Source organism: Myotis myotis, unplaced genomic scaffold (genome assembly GCF_014108235.1).
Source record: "Myotis myotis isolate mMyoMyo1 unplaced genomic scaffold, mMyoMyo1.p scaffold_m19_p_6, whole genome shotgun sequence".
Lineage (NCBI taxonomy): Eukaryota > Metazoa > Chordata > Mammalia > Chiroptera > Vespertilionidae > Myotis > Myotis myotis.
Window position 1 is genome coordinate 52,613,332 of NW_023416368.1, and position 27,267 is coordinate 52,640,598.

The window sequence follows — 27,267 nt, forward strand, 5'->3', positions numbered from 1 at the left end:
TATTGGAAAGTCCAAACAAATCACATTCTAAATTCATCTGAGAGCCCTGGCCGGCGGCCCATTTGGTTGGGCGTGGTCCAGCACCCCAAAAGGCTGCTGGTTTTATTCCCAAAGGCTTGATCCCCAGTGGGGGATGTGCCAACTCCACAGTGATGTTTTGCTCCACACTATTTTTCTCTTTTTCCTTTCCTCTCTTTCTAAACTCAATTTTAAAAATCTTTTAAATAAATTAATTTATCTGAGTGTTTCCTTACAGACTAAATGTTTTTGGCAAGAATGCTACATAGGGGTACTTCCAATAACCTCACAGCAACAGGTTTGTGTTTTTCCCATTATTGATGCTAGAAAATTTTCCCGATACTTATTAACATTTTGCAAAAGACTACTGTTCTGTGGAACATAGTCTAGGGAACACCTGTACAAGAAAAAAAGGTGAAATGCACTGAAGTGTTTAAGAGTTTGTAGACTAAAAAGCAAGTAGTGATTAAAAATCAAACTGAGCTTTCACAAAATTTAACTTACAACACACACACACACACACACACACACACACACACACACACACAAAATCAACAACCCAGTTGTACAGAAAAGCAATCCCAACGTAAGGAAATTAACTAACTTCTCCCAGATTCTATCCTTATTGTAGTTCCAGTGTTCAGGAGCTGAGGTTTGAAAGCAGGTCTGATTGCTTCCATGTTCTTTCCAGACCCTCTGCTTCATTTCGACTTATCTAATTTTTTACAATTGACTATTTTTTAAAATGTTTTTATTGATTTTTAAAGAGAGGGCACACCCCCCAACTGGGGAGGAGCCCATAACTGGGCATGTGGCCTGATGGGAATCCAACCAGTGACCTCTTAGTTCATGGGTCCACACTCAACCACTGAGCCACACCGGGCACAATGGACTATTCTTGGCTCTACTATTACTCTGGGGTAAAAGTGGTGGTCTTTTATTTATTTATATATTTTATTGATTTTTTACAGAGAGTAAGGGAGAGGGATAGTCAGAAACATCGATGAGAGAGAAACATCGATCAGCTGCCTCCTACACACCCCCCACTGGGGATGTGCCCACAACCAAGGTACATGCCCTTGACCGGAATCAAACCCGGGACCCTTCAGTCCGCAGGCCGACGCTCTATCCACTGAGCCAAACCGTGGTGGTCTTTTAATAGAAATAATAATGAAGACACTAAGAAACCGTTTTATTGTTCTATATTCAGTAAGAATCAACCTATGTCAAGTAGCTGACGAAGGCCTAACTCCTCGCAAATGTATGCAACTATGCAAATCGTATGTGAAGACTGGGGTCTCGGTTGCAGATACTAATTATAACAGAGCCCCCGCTTATGACCTGTTCTATTGGCCATGACTTGATCCTTGCTATTGCCCACCGATGCCGTCATGGTTCCATTACACCAAACATTCTGGAGACATCAGTTTTCCTTAAAAATCCCAGAACTCAGGTTTTACGACTTATTATGTAATCGAATAGGTTTTCAAAATATTCGTTACCATTCTGCCCCCCGCCGGGAGGTAGCAAATATTTAAGTATGTTCGTTTTTATCTCCATTTCAGGCGAGAGCCTTTCCCCCCAGATGACTTTCCGAAGGAAGTGAGCGCGAGTCCTTGCTTTTGGTGCAAGTTCAGAAATTTAATCTATACGAATGGGTGACTTTTAAAAGAAACAACGGACAGGCCTTCCACCTTTAGAAAACACGCCAGGGTTAAAAATTTTGCGTTCTATTTCGGCGGCACGCTGAGTATTTTTTGCAGCAGGCTGGAAACTGCCTTGCGGAGTCTGAGTCTCCTTAATCTCATCAGCTTGTCCAACGTCCCATGTCTCGCCCTCGACCCCAAACGTTCAGATTCTCGGGAGCGGAAGGAGGAGGTCTTCGGGCGCGGAGCCCGGGCTGGACTCCGGCTCGGTCTCCCCGGCATCGCGAAGCGCCACGGCCCGGGGAGGTGGGCGGGGGGGTGAACGTGCCCCTCGAACCCGCAGGAGAGAGACCCAATCTGCACTTGCCGAAAAGCGAAAGCCACCCGAAAGGCCGTGCGCCGCCTCCCCCGCGCCACTTCGCGACAACTTCCCTGCGCCCGCCACAGCCCCGCGGGCCGTCACGTTACACGTCCCCGCCACGCGCCGGAATCCCGCGGCCACGTCCGCCGGGACCTGGCCACGCCCCGAGCTGCCACTCGGCTCCCAGCGCCCGGCAGTGGGCGCTGCGCCTGCGCGCCGCGGAGAGCGCGGGGCGGGGCGAACCCGGTCGGCGGAAGGGGCGGGGTCGGGGCGGGGCTGCACTTCCGTGGCCTTGGCGGGTGAGTATGGGGCGGGGGTTGTACGCTGCCGGAGTCGGTCCGCTGGGGGTGCCCAGTCGACTTCGGGGGCGCCCCCTGGAGGATCTGGGGTGGGGGAAGGAAGAGAAGAATATCGCATGGGGTGTGCGGGGTGTGTGGACGGGCAGGCGTCGGGAAGATGGGCGCAAAGGGACGGTTCCCTGTTTGTTTCTCCTTAAGGACGAGCTCTGAGAACAGTGCGAGTGCATCACCTGGGGCAGGTTTGTGAGCTCACCTGGTGCACAGTAGGGCTCGCCCCTTGCCGCTGCAAAACCCGGCGAATGGTTCACCAGTGCATGGGCCCATGAAAAGCACGGTAGTCCAGTGTAGCTACTGCCAGAGGTAAAATTAAAACGCATCTTGTATGAAGGGAAATCCAGGATGTAACAGGGTTTAAACAGCTCCTAGGTCTGTCAAATACTGTGCCCGCGGGCTAAGCCTCTTCCAGCAAGCATACTGTATGCAGATAATTGGCATTTCTCATTAGAGCTTGAAAGACAACCTGTGCCAGATGACATTTCTTTAAAACCTTTCTTAAGCGTTGTGCCCTAGTACACGTACTTTTCGAAAACAAAATTCAAGAAAGGCTATTGTATCTTTCCAAGTTGATAGAAAACCAAACATTTCCTGAAGGTCTGTGCAGGTTCTAAAGCATTTTGGGGTCGTCCAGGATGCCCAGAATATTCTTCTATGTAGTAAGCACTTCACATCATTTTTTTGTTCAACGCAATAAGAATTAAAAAGAAAAACAAACAGTTCAGTTCTCTGAAGGCTTGTATTCTATTGGAGACAATAAACATGTGAAAAGTTACATGACCATAAGAGAAGGTAGTCATGGTTTGAGATATTCAGAGTTGTCTGAAGAAAACCTGTGCCTGCCTTGGAAAGTGGTGGTGAGTGCTTGAATCATTTGCCTCTCAGCTGATTGTTGCCATGTGGGAATAATCCCCAACACAGGCTGAAGTATATATTTCTATGTAATTAAAAATTTGTTTAAATGTTATTGGCAATCAATTTACTCACACCTCCTCTGTGAGCCAGAAACAGCCAGTTTGTGACTTCTGCAGATTATCACCAGAGTATTCAGAAATAATTGGTATTAAAAGAGGAAAAAAATTACTTGAAACGGTTGGTCAGGTGAGGATTTAAGAAAACAATGGGATTTAAGCTGGGTCAGACAGGAGAGGTGTCTTAGAGGGGGGAGGACATAAAAGGTGAGTAAAATCTCAGCTGGGAAAGTCAGTAGAGATAATGAGTAAACTTTCCCTTGAATAGGTCTGAGAAAGCAAGTACAGTAACTGGAAGAAAACTGGTTTGGGAAACTCTACAGGGCCAGGCTGGACTTTATTCCAGGTCAGCGGTTCTCACATTTGAACATACATTAGAGTCATCTGGAAGGCTTATGAAAAGAGATTGCTGGCCCCCACCTGGAGAATTTCTGATTGAGAAGGTCTGGGGTGGGGCCTGAGAATTTCCCTTTCTCATCAGTTTTCAGTTGGTGCAGATGCTACTGGTCTGGGACCACACTTTGAGAATCACCCTCCTAGGGTGTGGGGAACTGCTGGAGGAATTTGATGTGGATAAGATCAATCGCATTCATGGCTCAATATGAATCTTACTGTGAAGCCCAAGACAGGAGACTGAGAGAGAGAGAGAGAGAGAGAGAGAGAGAGAGAGAGAGAGAGAGAGAGAGAGAGAGAGAGAGAGAGAAAGAGAGAAAGAAGGTTCCTTACAGTTAATTAGCACCTGTTTGCTGCCAGGCCCTCCGCCAGGCTCTCGCATGCACACTATTTCATGTGATACTCACTGTGACCTTGATGTGTTGGTCTTAATATTTTCATATGGAGAGTGGTAGAGGTTGCCCAGGTCTCATAGCGAGGCCAATCTAGGAGCTCCCTAAGACTAGTTCAGATTTGGACTAAGGTAGTAGCAGTAGAAACGAAAACATTTAATGGTGATGGAATTTAGAAAAATAGAGACTTCCCAAGCAGATTGAAATGTAAAAGTAAAATTTGGGAAAGTGATAAAGGTCAAGTGGACAGGGAACTTGAGAATGTTCCCTGCATGAGTTCAGTGTGTGTTCTGTTACTCTTATATAACAGTGACCTATTTAAAAGTTGCTTGTTTAAAAAGTCATCCTGCTCTACCAAAATTTCCTGAAATTATTTGAAAAGGAGAAAGTAAAGCCTTCTTTGAGCCTTCTTTGGGGGTGGTGGGAGATGCTGAATAGATTAATGCACCTGACTGCTTATCTTCAAATCAGAAGTGATTAGCATTGAGAAATGGAAACACATGGTATAACACTGCATTGACTGTGTGAACTGTGCTGTGCCTCGGACACTGACCTAATGTATTGGTTTTGGAAATCCGGTATGCTCGTACTTGCCAGAGTAGTTATTGAAATTGAAAATATTCATTGGATCAATTTCAAGACAAATATCCCAAGTCAGACTGGCTGCTGCTGAGCAAATTTTTAATGAAGGAAAATATCCATATATTGAAGCCAGACTTTAACAAGAAAGTTCTTAGAATAAATATATATTTACTTTAAAATCTAGAAAAAGTGTATGTATTCAAACATCGATGGACTGAATTATTAAGGTAATGGAGTTATTGACCTGTACAAAATTATAGCATACGTTCATTCATTTATTCAGTGAGCAATAAAGTTTGATGTGGATACAAAGATAACTCATTGTCTAGGCAAGACTGATTTTAAAAAATGATCACAAAACAATGTGATCATTGCTATACTGGAGGGATGTGACTGGTACGGGGTGACAGGAGTGACAACTGAAGGGGCGCAGAAAGGAGCCCAGGGAACTGTTGTAGATCAGTGCCAGTAATGGAAGGTGAGTTAATAATGGCTGTAGAGATGGCTGTAGTAGATTGGGGTTTTCATTAAGGTTGTGCCTATTGGTAGGTTGCAATCTACATTTAAAAAGTAGAGTAGAAAAAAGACAAGGTGTGTCACATGTAATAGGGGTATGTGAAGTTTTGTGAAACTTGTTTCAGTTATATGACTCTCTGTTGACTGATGAGTGTATTTCTCGCTATGGACTGTGGTCAAAGTTTAAAAGCCATTATAGTAGAGAAATGTGGGAATGAGGTTGGAGAGAAGGGAATGGATATAAAAGATATTTGGGGGGAGAACAAATGTGAATTTTAAAATGCTGCTATCCATGTGAACTCTCTTGTAGGGGAGAGGATGCACTTACCAACCCATTTCATTATTTTTGCCCAGTTGATGTTTTCCATTGTGCATTAATACATTGACATCTGGTTTATTAGGAATGGCAGAGCTTTGAGGTATCTTACTGAATGTTGTAAATGCTTTAAAATTTCTCTTGTGTTTTGGTAGTGCTCAGCTTAAAATCATAGATAGGATGAAACTATATTCCCAGGAATCCTGGAAATTCATTGGAACAGATTGATTTGATTATTGGCCAAATTCTTTGATTTGTTCCCATAAGGAAGTAGGAATAGATGCTTAGTTACACAAGCAGGTGGGAAGTTGTCCTCCCTACCTCTGATTTTGCCACTCCAGTAGACTTAGTTTGTTGCGCCTGTGACATATATATAAGCCTAGAAAATTGCTCATACAGGCTGAGTTATATTGGCTTTTAAAAAATTTATAGACTCTTTTAAAGTCTGATTGGTTAAGTTAATTGGTTCATATATGTTATGCTTTTAGTTATCAGGTGTGAATTATTCTTCATGGAGAAAAAAACATTAAACAGTTTTTAGGAACTTGGTCTGTTCTGTCACCTAATACATTATTGGGATCTCCTACGATAAGGTTTACACAGAAAACGTAAGCAGCCTGCCATCATCATTCCATATTCAAAGGTAAAGGGTTATTTGGTGTTCCTTTGATGTGAGGTGCCCCCACTCCTCTTTTTATACAGTAACCTAGAGTTGAAACCCATAGTTTTTCCCAAGTTCTGCCACTAGTTGAGAGGCCTTGGTCAGTCAGTGTGACCTTCCTGAGCCTCCCCTGTAAAACAGAATCTCATCTGCGTTGTGAGGCTTAGCTGAGGAAATGCACGCACAATGTCTCACACATAATAAACATTCAATAAAAGGCAGCAGCTGCTGCTCTGCCATTCAGATGGTCCACAGATTTTGGGGCACCAAGAGATTTGAAGGTATAAAAACCTAGAACTATGTACACCTGGATAGCTTTTTGGTTTGGGCAAAAGAATGGAGTAAACTGGTATCATCCTCAGGAAAGATTAGCAGAGCCCCTGTGCATGACATGCAAATTGGTGAAGCATTCCATATTTTCAGGGCTGTACAGTAGGTCCTTGGGTTACGTCAGAGATCAGTTCCTACGGTGCGATGTATCGCGATTTTCGTCGTTAAGTCAGAACCTCCCTACATAAGCACCTAGTCACTCACATGGAGCACATACACAGCAGAAATGAAGTGAAACAGCAAAAACAATTTAGGTCAACACTCAACCACTGAGCCACGCTGGCCAGGCCTAGCAAAAACAATTTAAAAGAAAGATAAAGATTCCTGACCTTTACTTGTAAATAAATAATAAAAAACATAAAGCACATATGTACATACGTCAAAATGACGAAACTTTTTTTTATATATATGGGAGATGGCGACATAACCATGAAAGGACGCACATTGAGTCCGACATAACCTGAGGACTGTCTGTAACATTAAACTTTTTTTAAAAAAATTGTATCGTCCTTTTTCTGTCTCTTTTCACTTAAAGACCTTTTAAGATTTGTGTTGGCATCAAAGGGCAGAGAACTTTACAATCCCAAACTATGATGAACTCTGCAGTATAAACCGTAAACTTGCCAGATGGTTGACATGGATTTTTCTGAGAAAGACTGCAATTAAGTAGTAAGAAATCACTATTTTAAATGTTAGAGCAATCTGTATACTATTCATTAGATGATTTTTATTTGTCTCATTTACTTAGGGAATGTTATTTGCTTGCATTAGCATAAGTGGGCATATTTTCACCTAGTAAAGCTCTTGTTATTGGGCTTTATTCCTTATAAACTTGTCTTTCTGTCTTGGAAAATTAATGTGAAAGATACCTTGATTCAAAATAGGGAATTTAAATAGTGGAATATTTTTAGTCAAGATTCTCAGGTTAAGATTATTTTTTTTAATTAAATCTTTATTGTTCATATTATTACATTTGTTCCTCTTCCCCCCCCCATAACTCCCCTCCTCCCAGTTCCCGCCCCACCCTCCTCCCTCACTCCCCACCCACTGTCCTCATCCATAGGTGCACGATTTTTGTCCAGTCTCTTCCCGCATCTCCCACACCCCTTTCCCCGACCAAGAATAGTCAGTCCATTCCCTATCTATGTCCCTGATTCTATTATGATCACCAGATTATTTATTCACTTGATTCTTAGATTCACTTGTTGATAGATGCATGTTTGTTGTTCATAATTTGTATCTTTACCTTTTTCTTCTTCTTCCTCTTCTTAAAGGATACCTTTCAGCATTTCATATAATACTGATTTGGTGGTGATGAACTCCTTTAGCTTTTCCTTATCTGTGAAGCTCTTTATCTGACCTTCAGTTCTGAATGATAGCTTTGCTGGATAAAGTAATCTTGGTTGTAGGTTCTTGGTATTCATCACTTTGAATATTTCTTGCCATTCCCTTCTGGCCTGCAAAGTTTCTATTGAGAAATCAGCTGACAGTCGTATGGGTATTCCCTTGTAGGTAACTGAGTTTCTTTCTCTTGCTGCTTTTAAGATTCTCTCTTTGTCTTTTGCTCTTGGCATTTTAATTATGATGTGTCTTGGTGTGGTCCTCTTTGGATTCCTTTTGTTTGGGGTTCTCTGCGCTTCCTGGACCTGTAAGTCTATTTCTTTCACCAGGTGGGGGAAGTTTTCTGTCATTATTTCTTCAAATAGGTTTTCAATATCTTGCTCTCTCTCATCTTCTGGCACCCCTATAATTCTGATGTTGGTACGCTTGAAGCTGTCCCAGAGGCTCCTTACACTATCTTCGTATTTTCGGATTCTTTTTTCATTTTGCTTTTCCGGTTGGGTGTTTTTTGCTTCTTCGCATTTCAAATCTTTGCCTTGATTCTTCCGCTCCTCTGGTCTGCTGTTGGGTGTCTGTATAATATTCTTTATTTCAGTCAGTGTATGCTTAATTTCTAGTTGGTTCTTTATCACAACATCGAGGGTCTCATTAGATTTCTTGAGGATCTCACTACATTTATCGGCGGCTTCTAGACAGTTCTTGAGAGACCTTAAAAGTGTGGTTCTGAACTCAATATCCTCCATTGACAGTTTTGTCCTGTTTCTTTGTCTCTGCATTTTTTATGCTTTCTTGGTGCACCCCCTAGTGGTCTTTGTGCTCAGTCTTGTTGTAGTTAAGCCTTGATTGTTGTCAGCAATACCAGGGGTGATTTGACCTCCAGGCTAACTGGCTATGAGAGTCCACTGTGTCTGCAGTGGGAGAGCTTCTGTGCTGGATCTCTAGGGCGGTGCTAATCTAGCGTTTGCCTGGGGCTATCCGGCAAATGGCTCTGCGCAGGGCTTGGGCGGGGCCGTTCCCCGGGGATCTACAGGGCGGGCAGAGCGAGCAGTTATGGCTGCTCTCAGTTCCGTCCCCTGGGGGCTCTGCCTCACAGAGTCCCAGCAACCGCTGCAAACCTCGGAGAGAGAGCTGCCTTTGAGTTCCGACCAAAGCCAGACAGTCCCGTTTCTCCCGTTTGAGTGTGGGTCCCTAGAGACTCGCCCGGATCTGGAGCTCAGAGTCTGAAACTCCCTCCCGATTGAAAACAACAACCGCGCCCTCCGCCGCCAGCCCGCTCCGCGCGCGCACTCTGCACCTTAGTATTTCACTTCAGCACTGCGCCTCCTCTGAGTCTGGGTATGATATTCTCTTTCCTCCTAGTTGTAGAATTTCCACTCAGCCAGCCTTCCTGTGGTTCTGGATGATGTCCGTTCCGTCTTTTAGTTGTTTTTTGAAGTGGTTGTTCGAGGCAGCAATCTCCAGCGTTAACCTATGCCGCCATCTTGGTTTCTCAATCTCAGGTTAAGATTATTACTCAAACTTTTCTTTGTAGTAAAGCAGTTCAACATAAAGTAGATAGAGTATCCATTTATGAACCTTTAACAAAAATTATTAACCAGTTACCATGTGCCACGCATTGTGCTTCTAAGGAAATTAAGAAGAAGATATTGTCCTTTCTCTGGGAGGATTATCAGCTGGGTGGAGGGATGAGATTTGGTGAGAGAGATCTATAAATAGATAAATTAGAACACAAGAAGACAGATAGGCTACCTGAGATGTGAGTAAAGGCTTTGGAGCATCGATGGCCTAGGTAAGGTGGGGGAAGAGTGTGTTAGGAGAGCTGATATTTGAACTAAGTAGGAATTTGACAGGCAAGAAAGTGGAAGATATACATTCCCGGACACCTATTTTTGTTGCAGCATATAGGTGTTGTTGTTGTTTTTTAAATCTACCATGCTTTAAAATGGTTACTAGCCATTAAGATGATGATTCTGATAGAACCTCTGTGCATAGGAACATAGCTAAAACATGATTATCACTTTTTTCACTTTACACATAGTTCTTTTTACTAGGTGTTTGAGTATATAGGCTAATTTATATCTAATTTAGAAAATGTCATAAATATACATTGATTGTAATACCGATGCTCACAATAACTGGTTAAATTAGAAACTCATCACGTTTGATTTTCATATAATGAAGAAATATAAATGCAGAATGAAGGAAGTTATAAGTGATGGCAAAGATAAAAATTAAATCATGAATAGTTACTAAATATTTCTCATTAAAATTATAAAAATTCTAAATTTTATCTTAAAGAGAGTTTTATTAAATAGTAGGAGCCCAGTGCGCGATTTGAAATCATGTGGTGCCGCCCACCCTTGAGTCGCCGTCAGGCCCTGCCTCCCTCTCCGGCCCTTGAAGCAGCCGTGACCACTGCTGATCAGGCCCTCCCCCAGCACAGGCGCATGAGGCCCCTGCCGCCCCACCCCCATTGCTGCGCGCACAACCTCCTCCTGTCCGATCCACCTGTTATGGCGTCCTGGTTAATTAGCATATTTCTCTACTATATATATATATATATATATTTTGCAGCTGTATTTTGTTTATTTTAAATGTCCTTTTGAGTGTTTGTGTCAAGGGTAGTAATGAATGTTTTAAAATTGTTTTTTAGAAACATTTTTACACATTTTTAATACATTATCCCTTTAGAATAAGACTTAATTTTGTACAAACAGAAGATGCTACTTTTTCTCCCACCCAAACAGAAAAATGATGAGCAGTTTTTGTTCTAATAAACCAGTGATGGCGAACCTATGACATGTGTGTCAGAGGTGACACGCGAACTCATTTTTTTGGTTAATTTTTCCTTGTTAAATAGCATTTAAATATATAAAATAAATATCAAAAATATAAATCTTTGTTTTACTATGGTGCAAATATCAAAAAATTTCTGTAGGTGACACAGCATCAGAGTTAAGTTAGGGTTTTTCAAAATGCTGACACGCCGAGCTCAAAAGGTTCGCCATCACTGTAATAAACAAACTTAAAACATTTCTTTCTTTTCCTAATAGAATGTTATTTAGCTAAAATTATTTTTGTGTTGATGGGCCTTGAAGTACAATTTAGAGGTACTTTGGAGTAATAAAATAATCTATTTCATTGTGTTCTGAGGTACTTGAAAACCAAAATTTTCAAATAATCATAAACCCAAACTTGGTAGACAATATGTAAGTTTTTGTTTGCCACTGCAAACTTGGTCTATGGTCTCATTTTTTACTAAGGTTTTATAAATTGCTATAATAATAATAAAAGCTAACATTTATTGAGCTCTTACTGTGTGCTAGGCACTGTTCCAAGCTTTTTACAGGAACTCATTCCATTCTCACAGCTATCTATTCTCTTCCTTTTCTCTTACCAGAAAGTTGAGGCACAGAGTGGTTAAGAGGCCCACGGTCATAATAGCTTAAGTGGCAGAGTCTCGGAGTTACTGAGGTTCATGACCTCTGTATTTTCCTGACTCTCAGCAGACTGAGCTTTCATTGTCTAATACACTTTGAAGTAGAGAAGGTCAGTAAATTTAAGTAAAGGATCGTCAACTAACCCCATAGTGGTTCAACCTTTAGTGTGCTTACGTAAAGAGATTCTGATTCGTGGGGCTGAGAACGTGCATTTTAAATAAGCACCCAGGCGGTTCTGACTGTACTTTGAGACACACCGATCTGGTTGGGATACAGTCCTCACAGCTCATTTCACATGAAGGCTTGTTGTCATTTGCGTGTGTATGTTAGGCCATTCTTTGCAAATATCTGTGTTCCAGCGTGAGTCTATTAAATACATACTCTATCTAAATTTATACCTCAGGTGCCTGCACTACTAGTCACATATATTGTGTTGAGACTAGCTATCATCAGAGGGATTTTTTTTAAGAAAACATTTTGGCTCTGGCTGGTGTGGCTTGGTTCAGCATTGTCCCGTGCTTCAAAGTCACCACTTAGATTCCCTGTCAGGGCACATGCCCGCGTTGCAAGTTCCGTCCCAGTAAGGGGATGTTTCTTTCTCACATCGATGTTTCTCTCTCTCTCTCCTTCTGCCTTCTCTCTCCCTCTAAAAACAACAACAACAAAAAAAAAACCCAAACAAATAAAAAAAATTTAAAAAATATTTTGAATGAGCTTCAGAATAGGGTTTGATCCAAGAAAATTGTTAAGGTGAATGTAAGATCTGTAGTCAGAAGAAAATAAGCATGACGTAAAATTTCTGCCCTACTGTTTTTGTGTGTGTGAATTTGTTTTCTGTTTAGAAGAAAACTTGTATGTACATTGCCCTTCACCGTAGAGCAGTCGTTCCATGATTTGGGTTATTCAGAATATTCACTGTAGGCAAGGAGGGGTCTTCTCTCTTAAGTTTGGTAAGAAACTTTAACCCATTGGTACTACCAAGAACCCTGATTATGTGTGTTTTAGAATATGGCAAAAAACACTAAGCCTTGTAGTTTTACTACTTCAGCATCTTAATTGTATGTTGAACTGGCAAAAATATGTTGTTGTTGTTTTTGTTTTTAGGGTGTTACAAAGCACATTGAGCCAAAAACCGTCCGGTGTTTTCTTCAGCTACAAACAAAATGAACATCCCAGTGCTGCTCCATCCTCACCAGTGCTTCCTGAAAGGCCTTTTGCGAACAGCTTTCCGACGTTACCACTTCATCTTGCACTCAAGAACTCATCTCAGATTAGGAGGCCCATGTGCTCGGCTATCTGATTCTCTTGGACTTCCTTGTACAAAGTGGATGCTGCTGTCCAATGGTTTAAAGAGACAGTTATGTGTACAAACAACTTTAAAGGAACATACAGAAGGACTTTCTGATAAAGAACAAAGACTTGTGGATAAACTTTATACTGGTCTAATCCAAGGGCAAAGGGCCTGCTTAGCAGAGGCCATAACTCTTATAGAATCAACTCACCACAGGAAAAAAGAGCTGGCCCAGGTGCTTCTTCAGAAAGTGTTGGTCTACCACAAAGAACAAGAACAATTAAATAAAGGAAAACCACGGGCATTTCGAGTGGGTCAGTCTTTTCTTTTTCTTAATCTGTCCAGGAAATACTTTTCTAAGTTTTCTCTTTAAAAAAAAAAAAGTCTGAATAATTTGTGTTCTAATGGGGATTTTTGTTCTTTTCAGAATTTTGTTAGGATTTTTTTTTTTTGTCTAAAGTTTTGCATATGTCTCCTTTTTCCCCACTTGACCCCCCCACCCCCTGTAGCCATTCCCACCCTTGGCAAGCCCCCACTGCCCCAGTGTCTATGTCCATTGGTTTTGCTAATATGCATGCATACAAGTCCTTTGATTGCTCTCTACCCCACCCCACCCCCACTCCCCTGCCATTTGTCTCTGGATCTATTCTTGTTCATTAATTTATGTTGATCATTATATCCCACATATGAGTGAGATCATGTGATATTTATCTTTCTCCAACTGGCTTATTTTGCTTAGCATAATGCTCTCCAGTTCCATCCATGCTGTTGCAAATGGTAAAAGTTCCTTCTTTTTTATAGCAGCGTAGTATTCCATTGTGTAGATGTACCACAGTTGTCTTTTTTTTGTTTGTTTGTTTTTTTTTTTATTGATTTCAGAGAGGAAGGAAGAGGGAGAGAGAGATAGAAACATCCATGATGAGAGAGACTCATGGATCGGCTGCCTTCTGCAAGCCCCCCACTGGGGATCAAGCCCACAACCCGGGCATGTGCCCTTGACCAAAATCGAACCTGGGACCTTTCAGGTCCCAGGCTGACGCTCTAACCACCTAGCCAAACGGGCTAGGGCCACAGTTTTTTAATCTCATCTGCTGATGGGCACTCAGGTTGTTTCCAAATCTTAGCTATTGTAAATTGTGCTGCTATGAACATAGGGATGCATATATCCTTTCTGATTGGTGTTTTTGTTTTCTTGGGATATAGTCCTAGAAGTGGGATTACTGGGTCAAATGGGAGTTCCATTTTTAACTTTTTGAGGAAACTCCATATTGTCTTCCACAGTGGCTGCACCAGTCTGCATTCCTACCAGCAGTGCACGAGGGTTCCTTATTCTCCACATCCTCACCAGCACTTGCCTTTTGTTGTTTTGTTGATGATAGCCATTCTGACAGGTGTGAGATGGTATCTCGTTGTTTTGATGTTAGGAATTTTAAATGTTTTTTCACTGTAAGTATTAGTCTTGGTATACTGAAAAAAGGATTTCTGGCCATTTGAAGCAGGCTCTGTATTTTAAAAGAATAGCATAAGGCCCTGGCCAGGTGGCTCAGTTGGTTGGAGCGTCATCGCATACACCGAAAGGTCGTGGATTCGATTTCCAGTCAGGGCACATACCCAGGTTGCAGTTTTGATCCCCAGTCAGGGTGAGTAGGGGAGGCAACCAATTGATGTCTCTCTCACACATCAGTGTTTCTCTTTCTCTCTTAAAAAAAAAAAAAAGAATAATACAAGTTTTCTATTGGCAAGAATTTTGTTATGTCTCCTAGACAGAAATATGAATAGGAAGAACTGTTATCTAGTTTATTTCTTTGTCTTGGTAGTCCTTCAGCTTACTAGTCTAGAGTGAATTCCCAATTTTTGTGGTTATATCAATTATAATCATCCTTGTCACATTTTAAAATTCTACTTCTTGGCTGTTTCATTAGTCTTTCTAGAGGCAAGTCTCACTTCTCTCAGACACTTTTGTTAGAGTTTCTGGGAGTAGTTTGCCTCCAAGCACAACCATCTCATTACCAAAATGTATTTTAAAGGGGAGATCATATTTATTTGCTGTCTAAAAATATTAAATGTTCACTTGATTTCTTGAGTAGTTGACTTGTTTCTGTAATTGCATATAAGCTTGTTGTATTTTTGAAATTATGCATTTTAAAAACAGTTTAGATATGTTTAACCATTAGGAATTAAGTCAGTTTTGGGTGGCATAAGAGCTGTTCATGATGGCAAACTAGGTGATTCCAACCAACCTCTCACTAAAAACAATTCACAGTGGTGGGCAAAGTGCAGGGATTTTGTGAGGAGTGAGTAAGTATACTTAAAAATTGACTGACATTACACTTTTATGTTTCAGTTTATTGGTGATATGGGGACTAAAACCTTTTAATTTTTAGGGTAACAGGGCATAAATGCTTTAAAGATAATTTTAAAAAGAGTGTTACTTTTCACACATCTTACATCTTATTCTTCTGCCCTCACTGAGAATACTACACAGGGTGTTAATAATCTTTATGCAGACAAACTAGCAAACTCCCAAAGAAATTTTAGTGCTGACAAAGTATTTATCTCTTAGGCTTTAAAGAATCTTTGAAGAAAAAATGTCCCAGAAATATGTGGTGTTAACCAGTAACCACACATGACTGGCAACTTGCCATTTCTCAGTGCCTTTTGGGTTCTTCCATTTTGCTCTTATGAGGCCGGATAAACCTGTGTCTTTGTTGCAGTTACTTTATTCCCATTATAAATAAAAGCACCAAATGTTTATTGGGCACCCATAGAGAGGTTTAAGACAGAGATCTGCCCTGAACCAAGCATACTATGTATGCCATACATACTTTTGAATATAGTTACAATTAAATGCTTATGTGTTATATACTTTATTGAACATCCACTTACATATCTTTTACTTTATGCCATGAGCTGTTTTAAACATATTGTCAATATTAACTCACCTAATCCTTATAACAACCTGAAGAGATAGGTGCTGTTATATCCATTTTATTGCAGCACATCCTTATGTATGGAAGGGTTAAGTAACTTACCCAAGATTACATAGCTCATCAAAGGCAGAACTAGAAAGAGAACTGGCGAGTGGCTCCTGAGTTTGTGCCCTTACCTGCCATGCTTTACTCACTCTCCAAGTAGGGGAATTTCCCCTCTCTCTCCCTCTCTCCCACCCTCCCTTCCACCCTCCTTCTCTTCCTTCCTTTTATTCAGTAAATATATATTTTATTTAAGTGTAGTTGGTTTACAATCTTATAGTAGTTATATTAGTTTCAAGTAGTTATATTTGTTCCAGTGTAGTGATTCAACAATTTTATACCTTACAGTGTGATCACCCCACTAATTCTAGTAATCATCTGTCATCGTGTAAACTTATCACAATATTAATGGCTGTAATTCCCCTTTCCCTTTTCACTCATTCCTCCATCCTCTCCCCTCTGGCAACCATCCCTTTGGTCTCTGTTTCTATGAGTCTGGTTTGTTTGTTTGTTTATTTGTTTGTTTTTTAGTTTTGTGTGTGTTTTTTGTTGTACTTTTTTTTAAAATTCCACATATAAATGAAACCAGTTTGTCTTTTTCTGCCTGACTTATTTCACTTAGCATAGTACCCTCTGCCTTTCTTAAGACAAATAATTATTTTCAGGATTCAGTTTATATTATACTAGAGGCCCGGTGCACAAAATTCGTGCACTCGTGTGTGTGTGTGTGTGGGGGGGGGTCCGTTAGCCCGGCCTGTGCCCTCGTGCAGTTCGGGAGTCCTCAGGGGATGTCCGACTGATGGCTTAGGCCCGCTCCCTGCCAGCAGTTGGACATCTTGGACATCCTTAGCACTGCCGCGGAGGCGGGAGAGGCTCCTGCCACCACCGCTGTGCTCACCAGCTGTGAGCCCAGCTTCTGGTGCACTGACCACCAGGGGGCAGCTCCTGTGTTGAGCGTCTGCCTCCTTGTGGCCAGTGTGCGTCGTTCTGCCGTTCGGTCATATTGGCCTATTATTACATAGGATTCTTTGAATTATGGGCGAGATGGGAAAAATTTATAAGTAGAAAATTATTTTCTCAATCACTAGCAATTTCTAGAATACTGAGTTATTTTTTCTAATGGGAAGATAAAGTGTACAGAATATGGGTAGGTGTAATAACTACTGATCATGATGAGAGGTAGGCAGATGTTGTAGAAGTTCAGCACATTAATAACATAGGTGATGCAGTCTGTCCCAAAGATCTACATTATAGTAAAAAGGAGATCACATTTTGTAATTTTAAAAAATGAATTTGGGGCACATAGGGAATTCAGAATGGTTTCCTTCCTATATCTCTATTACTTAGGAACTAGATAGATAAATGGATTTTTGTTTACTGCTTTCGGAAATGTTAAAATACAATAATGGTTTTAATAAATTAGGAGACACAGAAGGAAGTTAACATTTTAATAGAAATCATCATTTATTTTATTAAATCAGAAGATCTCTTTCACTGTAGGGTTGTCTGGGCCCCCTGGTGCCGGAAAATCAACATTTATAGAATATTTTGGAAAGATGCTTACTGAGAGAGGGCACAAATTGTCTGTGCTGGCTGTGGACCCTTCTTCTTGTACCAGTGGTGGTGAGTATTGCCAACTCTTCTTAAATTGCAGAGCAGGGGCTTGGGGGGCTCCCTGTTACAAGTTAGTAGGAATTGGCACAGTCAGGTGACTTCTACCCTCGAGCTGAGTTTGGCCTCACTGAAGGAAGGGAGTTCTGGGGGTGAGGTGGAGGCTGAAGGAGGTATTGGGCTCTACAGCCAAGGTTAGGCCAGGAGTGGCCTGGGTACTTAGAGAACTAGGAGAACACTGCCCCAAGTTGAAGATAATTAAAAGCAAATTTCATCTCTTTGTTTATCACTCCTGAGGCGAGGCCCCTCTTCCCTCCTGTTTTTCTTGGTTGCATCAGCTTCTACACAATTCAGAAAATGGGTCCGTCCTCATTCGTTATTTTCCTCTTATTGTTGTAACATCTCTTAAGCTTAAACACACACACACACACACACACCTTATAGCTTTATAACTTGTCACCTGTTTACATGACGTGTTCAGTTGAACAGAAAGCTCTTAGAGGGCCCATTAGTGTCCCACTGCCCCACCGCAGCACTTAGCATAGTACACTGCTCACGGTGCTCGCTCAGCAATTACTTACTGATTCGAGGTCATGCAGTCACTCAGTTTAATTTGCAGCTCATCAGAGAAAATGAATAAAGGTAGTTCCCCAAAGGATCATTTAAGGAAAACATAAAGCGTTCTATACAAATAGGAAAGGTTTTTCTTCTCTTACCCCCTATATGATTTAAGCTTCTCACATTACAGTTTCCCATTGAACAAGTATCTCAGTGCCTACTATAGGTGAGGCATTGTGCAAGGAAGTACTGTATCGTCCAACAGTGAATAAGACACAGCCCTCCTGGCCTTATGGAGCTTTATTTCTTATGAGAGAAACACAGGCCATTACAAAGTAGTGTGTGTTGTGAATGGGGAAGTATCGTGTGCTTTGTGTGGAATTGTTTGCTTTGCATTCTGTGGGTTTAAGGCTAAAAAGTAAAGAGGATATAATTGTATTTCTGGGGCTTTAGATTAATAGAGAGGTTGACAGCAATTCATGTTACCACCCATTGAGAAACTTGGCTGAGAACATTCACAGTTTTTGATTCGCTATAATAAAAGATTAATTATAAAATAAAATTTATGTTTACAAGGTTCAGGATAAAATTTATATCAATGTAGTGTCTTCTTTATAGTCTAAGAACTTTTTTAAAGGTATATACCTGAATGAAGAATTTTTTATAGTGGCCCTCATTTCCATATAGGTGAGAAGACTACCCTCTCCCCCACCCCCACTCCCCATAATACTCTAGAATACTTGCAATAGCAAAAGAAAATAATAGCTTGGGCCCTAACCGGTTTGGCTCAGTGGATAGAGCGTCAGCCTGCAGACTGAAGAGTCCCAGGTTCGATTTCGTTCAAGGGCATGTACCTTGGTTGCAGTCGCATCCCCAGCGGGAGGTGTTCCGGAGGCAGCTGATCGATGTTTCTCTCTCATCGATGTTTCTAACACTCTATCCCTCTCCCTTCCTCTCTGTAAAAAATCAATAAAATATATATTTAAAAAAAAGAAAATAATAGCTTGGGGCAATACTAGCAGAAATGGTGACATAAAATAGTCTGATCCAAGTTGCATAGCTATGTGCTCTCAAACCCAAAATGAGGGTCCCTTTCCCAGGTAAAACAAAATATAGACATTGAAAGAAAAAAATAAACAGAGATACACAGCATACTATAAGTACAGATTTCTACCTCACAACTACAACAATATATACATTTGAAAAATAGCATTACATTAAGGTTTGAGAAGCAAACCTTGTGCTTTGCATTCACAGACGTCCTGCAGCAGCTTTGAGACCTTCCTAAGGGCCTGCACCCAACAGTTTTGGATTCACTGGCGAAGACAATTACATGGGAGAGTAATTTCATAATGTGGAGCTCAGTGTGTTAGGATCTACAGGACAGTGATTCCAGGCATAGCTTTGGCAGATTGTTGACTTACAGAGAGGATTTCATGCAGAAAATTACTTTAGAAAGAAGTTTCAAGTGCAGTAAATAAGGTAGTTGAGACATGTGGTGAGTCTGTGCTCCAGAATTAGAACCTATGAGAACTCTACACTGGGACCATAAGGGAAAAGATCGTGTTTTTAAGCAAGTTCTCAATGTTTAGCATCAACTTTATGTGGGAAAGTTAGCTCTTGGGCAGAGTGAAAATGGAAATTCAGGTTAGAACAGCACTACATTCTCAGATGTTAATATGTGGCTAAAAGAAAGATGTTCAAGGTGATTTCCGTAGTTCCAGAGTTTTCCGTTCTGCAGAATTTGCAAATATTGATGTTTGCCAAAATACTGCAGTAAATCACCATAGGAATTAAATTAATTGCCTACTGTGGACAAGCATTCAGCATACAAATACGTAAGACATGCTCCTGTGGGCGGGAGCTGACGTTACAGCCAGGCTTCTCCACCTTGGCACTGACATTCCTGGTGTCAGCAGCTATCCTGCACGTTGCAGGATGCTTAGCAATATCCTGGTCTCTACCCACCCGGTGCCACCAGCACCCTAACCCCCAGTTGTGACAAGTAAAAATATCTCTAGGTATTGCCACATTTCCTCTGGGGCAAAATCACCCCCAGTTGAGAGCCATAAACATAATGTTAAGATGACAGTAAAGAAACCACCCTGGCTGGAATGCAAGGTTGGTTTGGGGCCTAGTGGAAGTTGAAATTGGTCAGGCCGTGTCGGGCTGAAGAATCTGGATTTGAACTCTAATCCAGGGGTAGGGAATGTCCAGCTTGCATACGGCCCGCAAAATCATTTGGTCTGGCCCTGCCAAGGTATTAGGGGTGGGTTAATTAAATGTTTGACCAAATATAGTAGGCTAATTTTTAAGTTGATAATTTTATATGGCCCTTGAATGATGTTATAAATATCCAAATGGCCCTGGGCAGAAGAAAGGTTCCCCATCTCTGCTCTAGTATGTGGGAAGCCATTATAGGTTTTGAGGGGCTCGAAATGCTAAAAAAATTACTTGTGGAGCATTGTATACACTATGTGGGGGAAAAGCTCAATGATATGAAATACAACTTGAGTTTTGGGGATAAATGTCATAAAACATTTGGCTCATTGATCACTGGCCCTTATAAGTGTTCCGTGATTGTAACTGTGTTTTAGGATCACTCTTGGGGGATAAAACCCGAATGACTGAGTTATCAAGAGATATGAATGCATACATCAGACCATCTCCTACTAGAGGAACTTTGGGAGGTGTGACAAGGACTACAAATGAAGCTATTCTGTTGTGTGAAGGAGGGGGATATGACATCATTCTTATTGAAACTGTAGGTGAGTGTGATTTTCTGCTTCCTAACAAAATACTGTTCCAGTGAACTCTATAAAGATGAGTGACAACTAATTTCATTGGTTATTTCAAAGATATTGACTAAGAACATAATTAAATTCAAGATGTCTCAGACTGTATAGAGATATGAATATATAGGCTATAATCCTGCCCTTAGAGAGAAGAAAACTAAGCCATGTATCTGGATAACTGTTGCACAGGTGATGGGTTATGAGTGTCAGAGGAGACCTGTAAGTGTCAGGATGACCTACGGAAACGGTACTTTAACATGACACCTATTTTGTTTAAGCACATTTCAGAGGTCTGCAATGTCCACTAACCAAATTATTATAGTTGGGTGCCTGTTGAATACAGGGCCATGGTTACTTCATTTTTATATTGCTATTGCACAATTTTATGTGGTGAAAATACTGAAATAGAAACCCAAGAAATTAACATTCTTGTGGAGAGACCATCCGTTATGTTACTGTGTGATAAACGTTGGTGACACAACCTGATTCAGATTTGGGGTATCAGGGAAGACTTCCAAGAGGAGGTGACAGTTGAACTCAGTCTTGAAGGAAGAATTGGAGTTACATAAAGTATGGGCTAACGGGCATTTGCAAAGACAGAGGAGCCAGGGAATGTGGTCCATTCAGAGGACGGAAGTGTGCTCAGGATGCTTAGAGCCGCGAGCATGAAGACTGGATGTGAATAGAGATGGGGCTGGAGGCTAGGAACTCTACCATCTGAGGCTGGATGGAGGGAAAGTTGCCCTAGTGGTAACAGGAGAATCCAGGGAGAAGAGGACCATAAAAACCAAGTGTATGCCCGGTCGGTGTGGCTCAGTAGTTGAGCATCGGACCATGAACCAGGAGGTCACAGTTCAATTCCCGGTCAGGGCACATGCCTGGGCTGTAGGATGGATCCCCAGTGGGGGGGGGGGGGGGGGGCGCGTGCAGGGGGCAACCAATCATTGTTTCTCTCTCATCAATGTTTCTACCTACCTCTCTCCCTTCCTCTCTCTAAAATCAATAACAATATATTTTAAAAAAACCCAAAACCCCAGAGTTGCATTTGGCTGCTTGTCTTTGAGACTCAAAATAACTGTGATTTAAATGAGAAAGAGGTGTATTTCTTTTGCAAATAAAAGAAGCTTGGAGGCAGGTGTCCTGAGCAGATATGGGGGCTCTACTGTGCCCTCAATGCCCCATTCTTAGCACTTAGTTCCCAAGGTTGCTCACGGTTCAGAGATGGCTGATGAAGCACTACCTGTCACATCCATGTTCCAAGTGGAAGGAGAAGGGGGAATAAGGAAGGGAGAAGGCAGGCAGAAGAGTGTACACCTTTCCTGGAAACCCCATCTATGACTTGCTTCTGCTCGTTAATCACCCGTAGCTGAAAGGGGCTCTGGAGAATATGGTCTCTCACCAGGTCCATGGTCTCCTAGTAACACTGGGGCCAGGAAGTAGGGAAGAATAAATGCTGAATGGGCAACTGCAAGTCTGCCACACTGAGGAAGGAGAGAGTGTTGAGAGGGGTTTAATGGAGCAGGGGATGTGGAAGTCCTCTGTAAGTGGATTGAGATTAATGTGAAGTATTTGGATGAAGACCATGAGCATGTATTGCAGTGGTTCTCAACCTTGGCTGCACATTAGAATCACCTGGGAATCTTTTTAAAATCTTGATTTCTGGGCCTCACCCTCCGGAAATTCTGTTTCTTTGTTATGGGGTGAGGCCCAGAAATCAGGATTTTAAAAAGATTCCCAGGTGATTCTAATGTGCAGCCAAGGTTGAGAACCACTGATGTATTGCTTTTTTTTTTTTTTTTTTTTCCCCTAGAAATTTAGCTCTAAAGAGAAGGTGGGAAATCTGGTGATGATTGGAGGAGGTTGAGAGATTTGGTCTGTTTTTTTGTTTGGTTTGGTTTGGTTTTCAGACGAGAAAGACTTGAGTACAATTCACATGATGTGCTGAGGGAGAAGAGCCTGTAGACACAGGCGAGGTTAGAGACAAAGCAGAGCAGCCCAGAGGAGGGCAGAAAAGGGGGTCACGTCAGCCAGTGCTTATAATGCTGGGACTGGAGAGGAGGCAGGAGGCAGAGCTTGTTTCACATATGCTTATTTGTGGAGGGGGAGAGGGAGCAGCTGGAGGGGGAGAGGGAGAAGCTGGAGGGTGAGAGGGAGCAGCTGGGGGGGGGGAGACAGAAGCTGGAGGGGGGGAGGAGAAGCTGGAGGGGAGAGGGAGAAGCTGAGGAAATTCTTGCTGTCATTTCACTGTGCAGTAGGTGCCAGGGTCGTCACCATGTGAAGAAATTATGGGACACTGACTGTATGGCCACTGTGAGGAATGGGAAGGAGCTGACTGAGGGGTTTTAGGGGCGTTGCTTTTACAGGCCGTGAGGAATTTGCAGGAGACATTGGAACCCCTGAACTTATAGTAGTGCTTTAGATCCTCACTTGAGCAGTTTCTCCAGGCGCCTATAGAGGCCAGATAACTGCACTGACCCATGGGTAGGAGTTTGCAGGGCTGGTGTAGAAGGATGAGAAGGCAAGAAAACGTATTGGCAGGCATAGTGCAGGTTAGAATCACAGTGCTCGAGCTGCTCACTGGTGAAGGGAAGCCAGGGAAGCCACAGGAGTGAGGGGGGAGTGGAGGCCTCAGGGTTCCCCATTCTTTCAGAGACCGGAGACTAGTGGGAAGGACAGGAGAGGCGGGAAAGAGGACAGGTGTGCTGGCAGCGTGAGACGTGTAATAAGTCCTGCAGAGGTGGGTGTTTAAGGTGGGATCGGGTTGAGAGGCTGATTGAATGAGGGAATGAAGCGGAATAGAAATGATGGTCAGTGTAGTTGAAAAAGTCAAATTACTGTGAACATTTTAGTGTATGGTTGTGATTTAAAATTTCAGGTGTGGGTCAGTCGGAGTTTGCTGTTGCTGATATGGTTGACATGTTTGTTTTACTGCTGCCACCAGCAGGAGGGGATGAATTGCAGGTAATTGTTTTGACTTTTTTCTCCCCAAAACACAAAGCATACCTCTCTGAAAGTGCAGTTTCAAATGTGTTTTTTTTTGTAAATTAAGTTGATATTAGTGTGGGGAAAGAAACAGCTGCATCCACATTGGCTGAAATACTTGTCAAAGGCAGATTCTGTATATTTTTCCCAACTATAGTAATAGAATTTATGACCTTGAGCTAATGATACAATTTAGATGTTTTCACATGGAACATGGGAGTGATGTCATATATGGGCAGCTCCGGCAGGAAGGGACCACTGTCACATGGTGTTTGAAGTACAGTTGGCTCAGAAGTTCCTCATGAGATACCACTTTGATTTTAATCAGGATCCCACTGTCATGGTTTATGGATTGTAAAATAGGATTCTCGCTTTCCTCCTGCAATGTAAATCCGGCACTGACTCCCTGGAGTTGGCAGCCTACCCAGGTGGAGGCCACTGTCCTCCAGAAGATGCCCTCACTCCAGACACCAGCAGCAGGCCTTGGGGTTCCCAGCCCACCCACGGCTCTGACCAACTGGCCACAAATGTGGGGGGCGGGGGGGTTCCCACAGGCTTGATGATTAACTAGCATGACTCACAGAACTCAGGGAAGCACTGTATTACAGTCACAGTTTTATGATGATATAAATCAGGAGCAGCCAAACGAAGAGACACAGGGAGAGGTCTGGAAGGGTCCCAAACTTGAAGCTTCTCTGTCCTCAGGACACATTCCCTCCTGGCACATTGATGTGTATCTCCTGCCAGGGGGTTCACCTGTGAATCAGTGTCTGGGGTTCTTATCAGGGTTTCTTTACATAGACGCACACCACTCACCAAGTCATTGTCCACATGACTGATCTCAGCCCCCAGGTTCTCCCCCACCCCCATCCTTCCCCAGAGGTCAGGCCTAAGGTCCAACCCTCTCATCACAAGGTTGCCCTTTCTGGTGTGGGCAGCTCCCATTCTGAACTCAGAATAGTCCAGGCACCCATGGAATAACACAAGACATACCTATCACTCAGGAAATTCCAAGGGTTTAGAGGTTACTTCCCAGGAACCTTAGACAAAGAGCAGATAAATTCTTTATTATACAGTACCTCCCTCCCAATTGTATAACTTTTAAAAAATAGTGACAACAGACTATGGATGCTGCAATCTAGAAACATTAACTATTAGATTTAATCATTAGAAATTACGTTTAAAAATATTTGAAAAGAAATATTGCTCTTAGATGGAAAAATCTACATTTTCCCAATAAGGTTGGCCTTAGATTTCCAGTGTTTTTATGCAATGTAATTTAAATCAAGAGATTGAGGCATTTTTAGCCATCAGGTTATTTTTCCTCAATAGCAAATTGGAAAAACCAACAACGCTGTAAACACTTAAGGAAAACTTCACAGACTTTGTTTCCAGAAACAGATGTGGTGACAGGTGTTTTCTGTTCAAGCACCTCAATGGTGGGTGCTTTTGCATCTTGCATTGTTAGCACATGAGACAAATCCTTCACGAGACAATGTGCCTGTCTCCTGCCATGTGTCTTGATGATATATCTACTCTAATTCTGAATGATTCCAGCAGGTTAGGCTCTAAAGTGAAAAGAGGCATTACAGATGACTTTCACATCCCAAGAGGTGATGCTTTTGAGTAATTTCTGTCAGTAATTGTGATTCCTGGTACCCAGGGCTTGGGAAGATGCAGAGAAGACATTAGTTAATGAAGTGTAAGACTTTCAAAAACTTAGTACCCATAGGTGTCCCATTTGTTTGCTGTAATTAAATTAAATATTTCTGATAAATCACTTTCTTCTCCTTTTCTCTTCAGGGTATCAAAAGAGGTATAATTGAGATGGCAGATCTGGTAGCTATCACCAAGTCTGACGGAGACTTGGTTGTGCCAGCTCGAAGGATACAAGCAGAGTATGTGAGTGCACTGAAATTACTCCGCAAGCGTTCAGAAGTCTGGAGACCAAAGGTGAGCTTGCGCTCCATTCTGCATTTTTCACCATGAGTACCCTGGGCATCCTAGAGGATGGAAGTCCCCAGCTAGACATATAATCAGTCTTTGCTTGTATGTAAAAATTGAGTATGTAGTCATGTTTTTAAATATAATTCTTTAACCACTAGATGCCAACAACGAGATGTGAGGTGATAGATTAGATTGCTGAATGCTTGACCTGAGCCACTTGGAAGTGATAGCAGATCCATTCCGAAAGGAACCGTCCTTAAGATTATGGAGTAATTAATGATTGATGATCTATAATAGTGTTTGAGTAAGACAGAAAAGGCTTTTGAAGTGATAGCTTCCCATTAAGCTCATTGGGTGCTGTTTTCAACAAGGGAAAAGAAAAAGGAAAACCCTGTAATAAGTGATGCAATAATATTGACGTGGGCAGCTTCCTCTGCAGGAGGACTCTGTGTTATTAAAGACTAAACGTGCCCTGGCCAAGGGGCTCAGTTGGTTGGAGCACAGTCCAGCACACCAAAAGGTTTCGGGACTGACCCCCAGTAGGGGTGCATACAGGAGGCAGTCCATCAATGTTTCTCTCTCTCCCTCTCCCTAAAAGTCAATAAAAACATATCCTCAGGTGAGGATTGAAAAAGAGACTAAGCTGTAATCACTGCAGTGAGAGCAGTGCTGACACAGTTACCTTTAGCTCCCAGCCTCCCCCAGTCATGTGTGTGTTGGGTCCAGAGCAGTCAGGTGCCCGATGTTCCGCTCTCACCATTTGCTGAATCAGGCACCTTGGACAGAGTTGCTCAACTGGGTTTCATTTTTCTGGCACTCGGGCCTCAAAGAAACCTACCTGGCAAGGCCCTTCTCATCCTTGCAACACTCTCACAGTTTCCCAGGATGCCTCTGACCACCATCTGAGCAATCGTAAATCCAAATAAATCTCTGGGCTAGAAAACTTGACCTTGAATCAGTAATTCATTTCTGCTGTGCACTTAGGAATCCTAGTAAGTTACCTCGGTGCATTTCCCAGGATATTAACTTTGACACATCAATAAAGTGTCTCCTCCTCACCATTGCCTAGGACCTTGGACTGTAAGAATGAATTGGCAAGTGTTGGAGTCCCATGAAAGTGTGTTCTATCATTTTAAGTAACACAGTTCTGGTTTTTCCCTTCTCAATAGGTAGTTCGTATTTCTTCCAGAACTGGAGAGGGGATCGCTGAGATGTGGGATAAAATGAGAGAATTCCGGGACCTGATGCTTGCCAGCGGCGAGCTGACGGCCAGACGACAGAAGCAGCAGAAAATCTGGATGTGGAACCTCATTCAGGAGAGCGTGCTAGAACATTTCAGGACCCACCCCACCGTGCGGGGCCAGATTCCTCTCCTGGAAAGGAAGGTGCTCAGCGGGGCCCTCTCCCCAGGGCTAGCGGCAGACTTGTTGCTGAAAGCTTTTAAAGCAGAGACTAATGAGATGTAGGCTACACGGTAATGTTACATATTGTTTTGTAAAGTATTTTAATATTAAAAGTGATTCTTCTGTGGTGTCCTCGGCCTCCCTATTTGAAAACTGAAGAATGTTAGATGTGGATGGCCAAGGTCAGGCCGTCGGGCAGTGTTTGTAAGGTGCCTATTGTATGTTACTGATTTCCATTTTTTTTCTGTTCCCTTCTATCCTTGTATCCTGGCACAGTGGTGTGTAAAAAAGTTTCTTCTCATCAGTCAGGAGCAGAGAAAGCTGAGTGGTAGATCGTGTACCTGAAAGTGCCTCCTTTGATTCTGTGTTCTCTGGGAATTTCAAGAGA

General features: G+C 42.2%; 1 protein-coding gene across 3 annotated transcripts; it reads left to right on the plus strand.

Annotated features, from left to right (window-relative positions):
- The first annotated feature begins 2,296 nt into the window (after positions 1 to 2,296).
- Positions 2,297 to 27,009, plus strand: MMAA (metabolism of cobalamin associated A). 3 transcript variants are annotated; one of them, XM_036315112.1, is made up of 7 exons: positions 2,297 to 2,324; positions 12,425 to 12,925; positions 17,084 to 17,206; positions 20,350 to 20,520; positions 23,423 to 23,508; positions 25,333 to 25,482; positions 26,646 to 27,009. In XM_036315112.1, the coding sequence occupies exons 2-7, from the start codon at positions 12,484 to 12,486 to the stop codon at positions 26,940 to 26,942; spliced, it is 1,269 nt and encodes a 422-aa protein (XP_036171005.1). In that variant the 5' UTR covers positions 2,297 to 2,324; positions 12,425 to 12,483; the 3' UTR covers positions 26,943 to 27,009. The 3 variants fall into 3 exon arrangements, with proteins under 3 accessions (XP_036171005.1, XP_036171006.1, XP_036171003.1); XM_036315110.1 differs by lacking the exon at positions 2,297 to 2,324 and adding an exon at positions 2,457 to 2,684; XM_036315113.1 differs by lacking the exons at positions 2,297 to 2,324; positions 20,350 to 20,520 and adding an exon at positions 2,455 to 2,684.
- Positions 27,010 to 27,267: the final 258 nt, after the last annotated feature.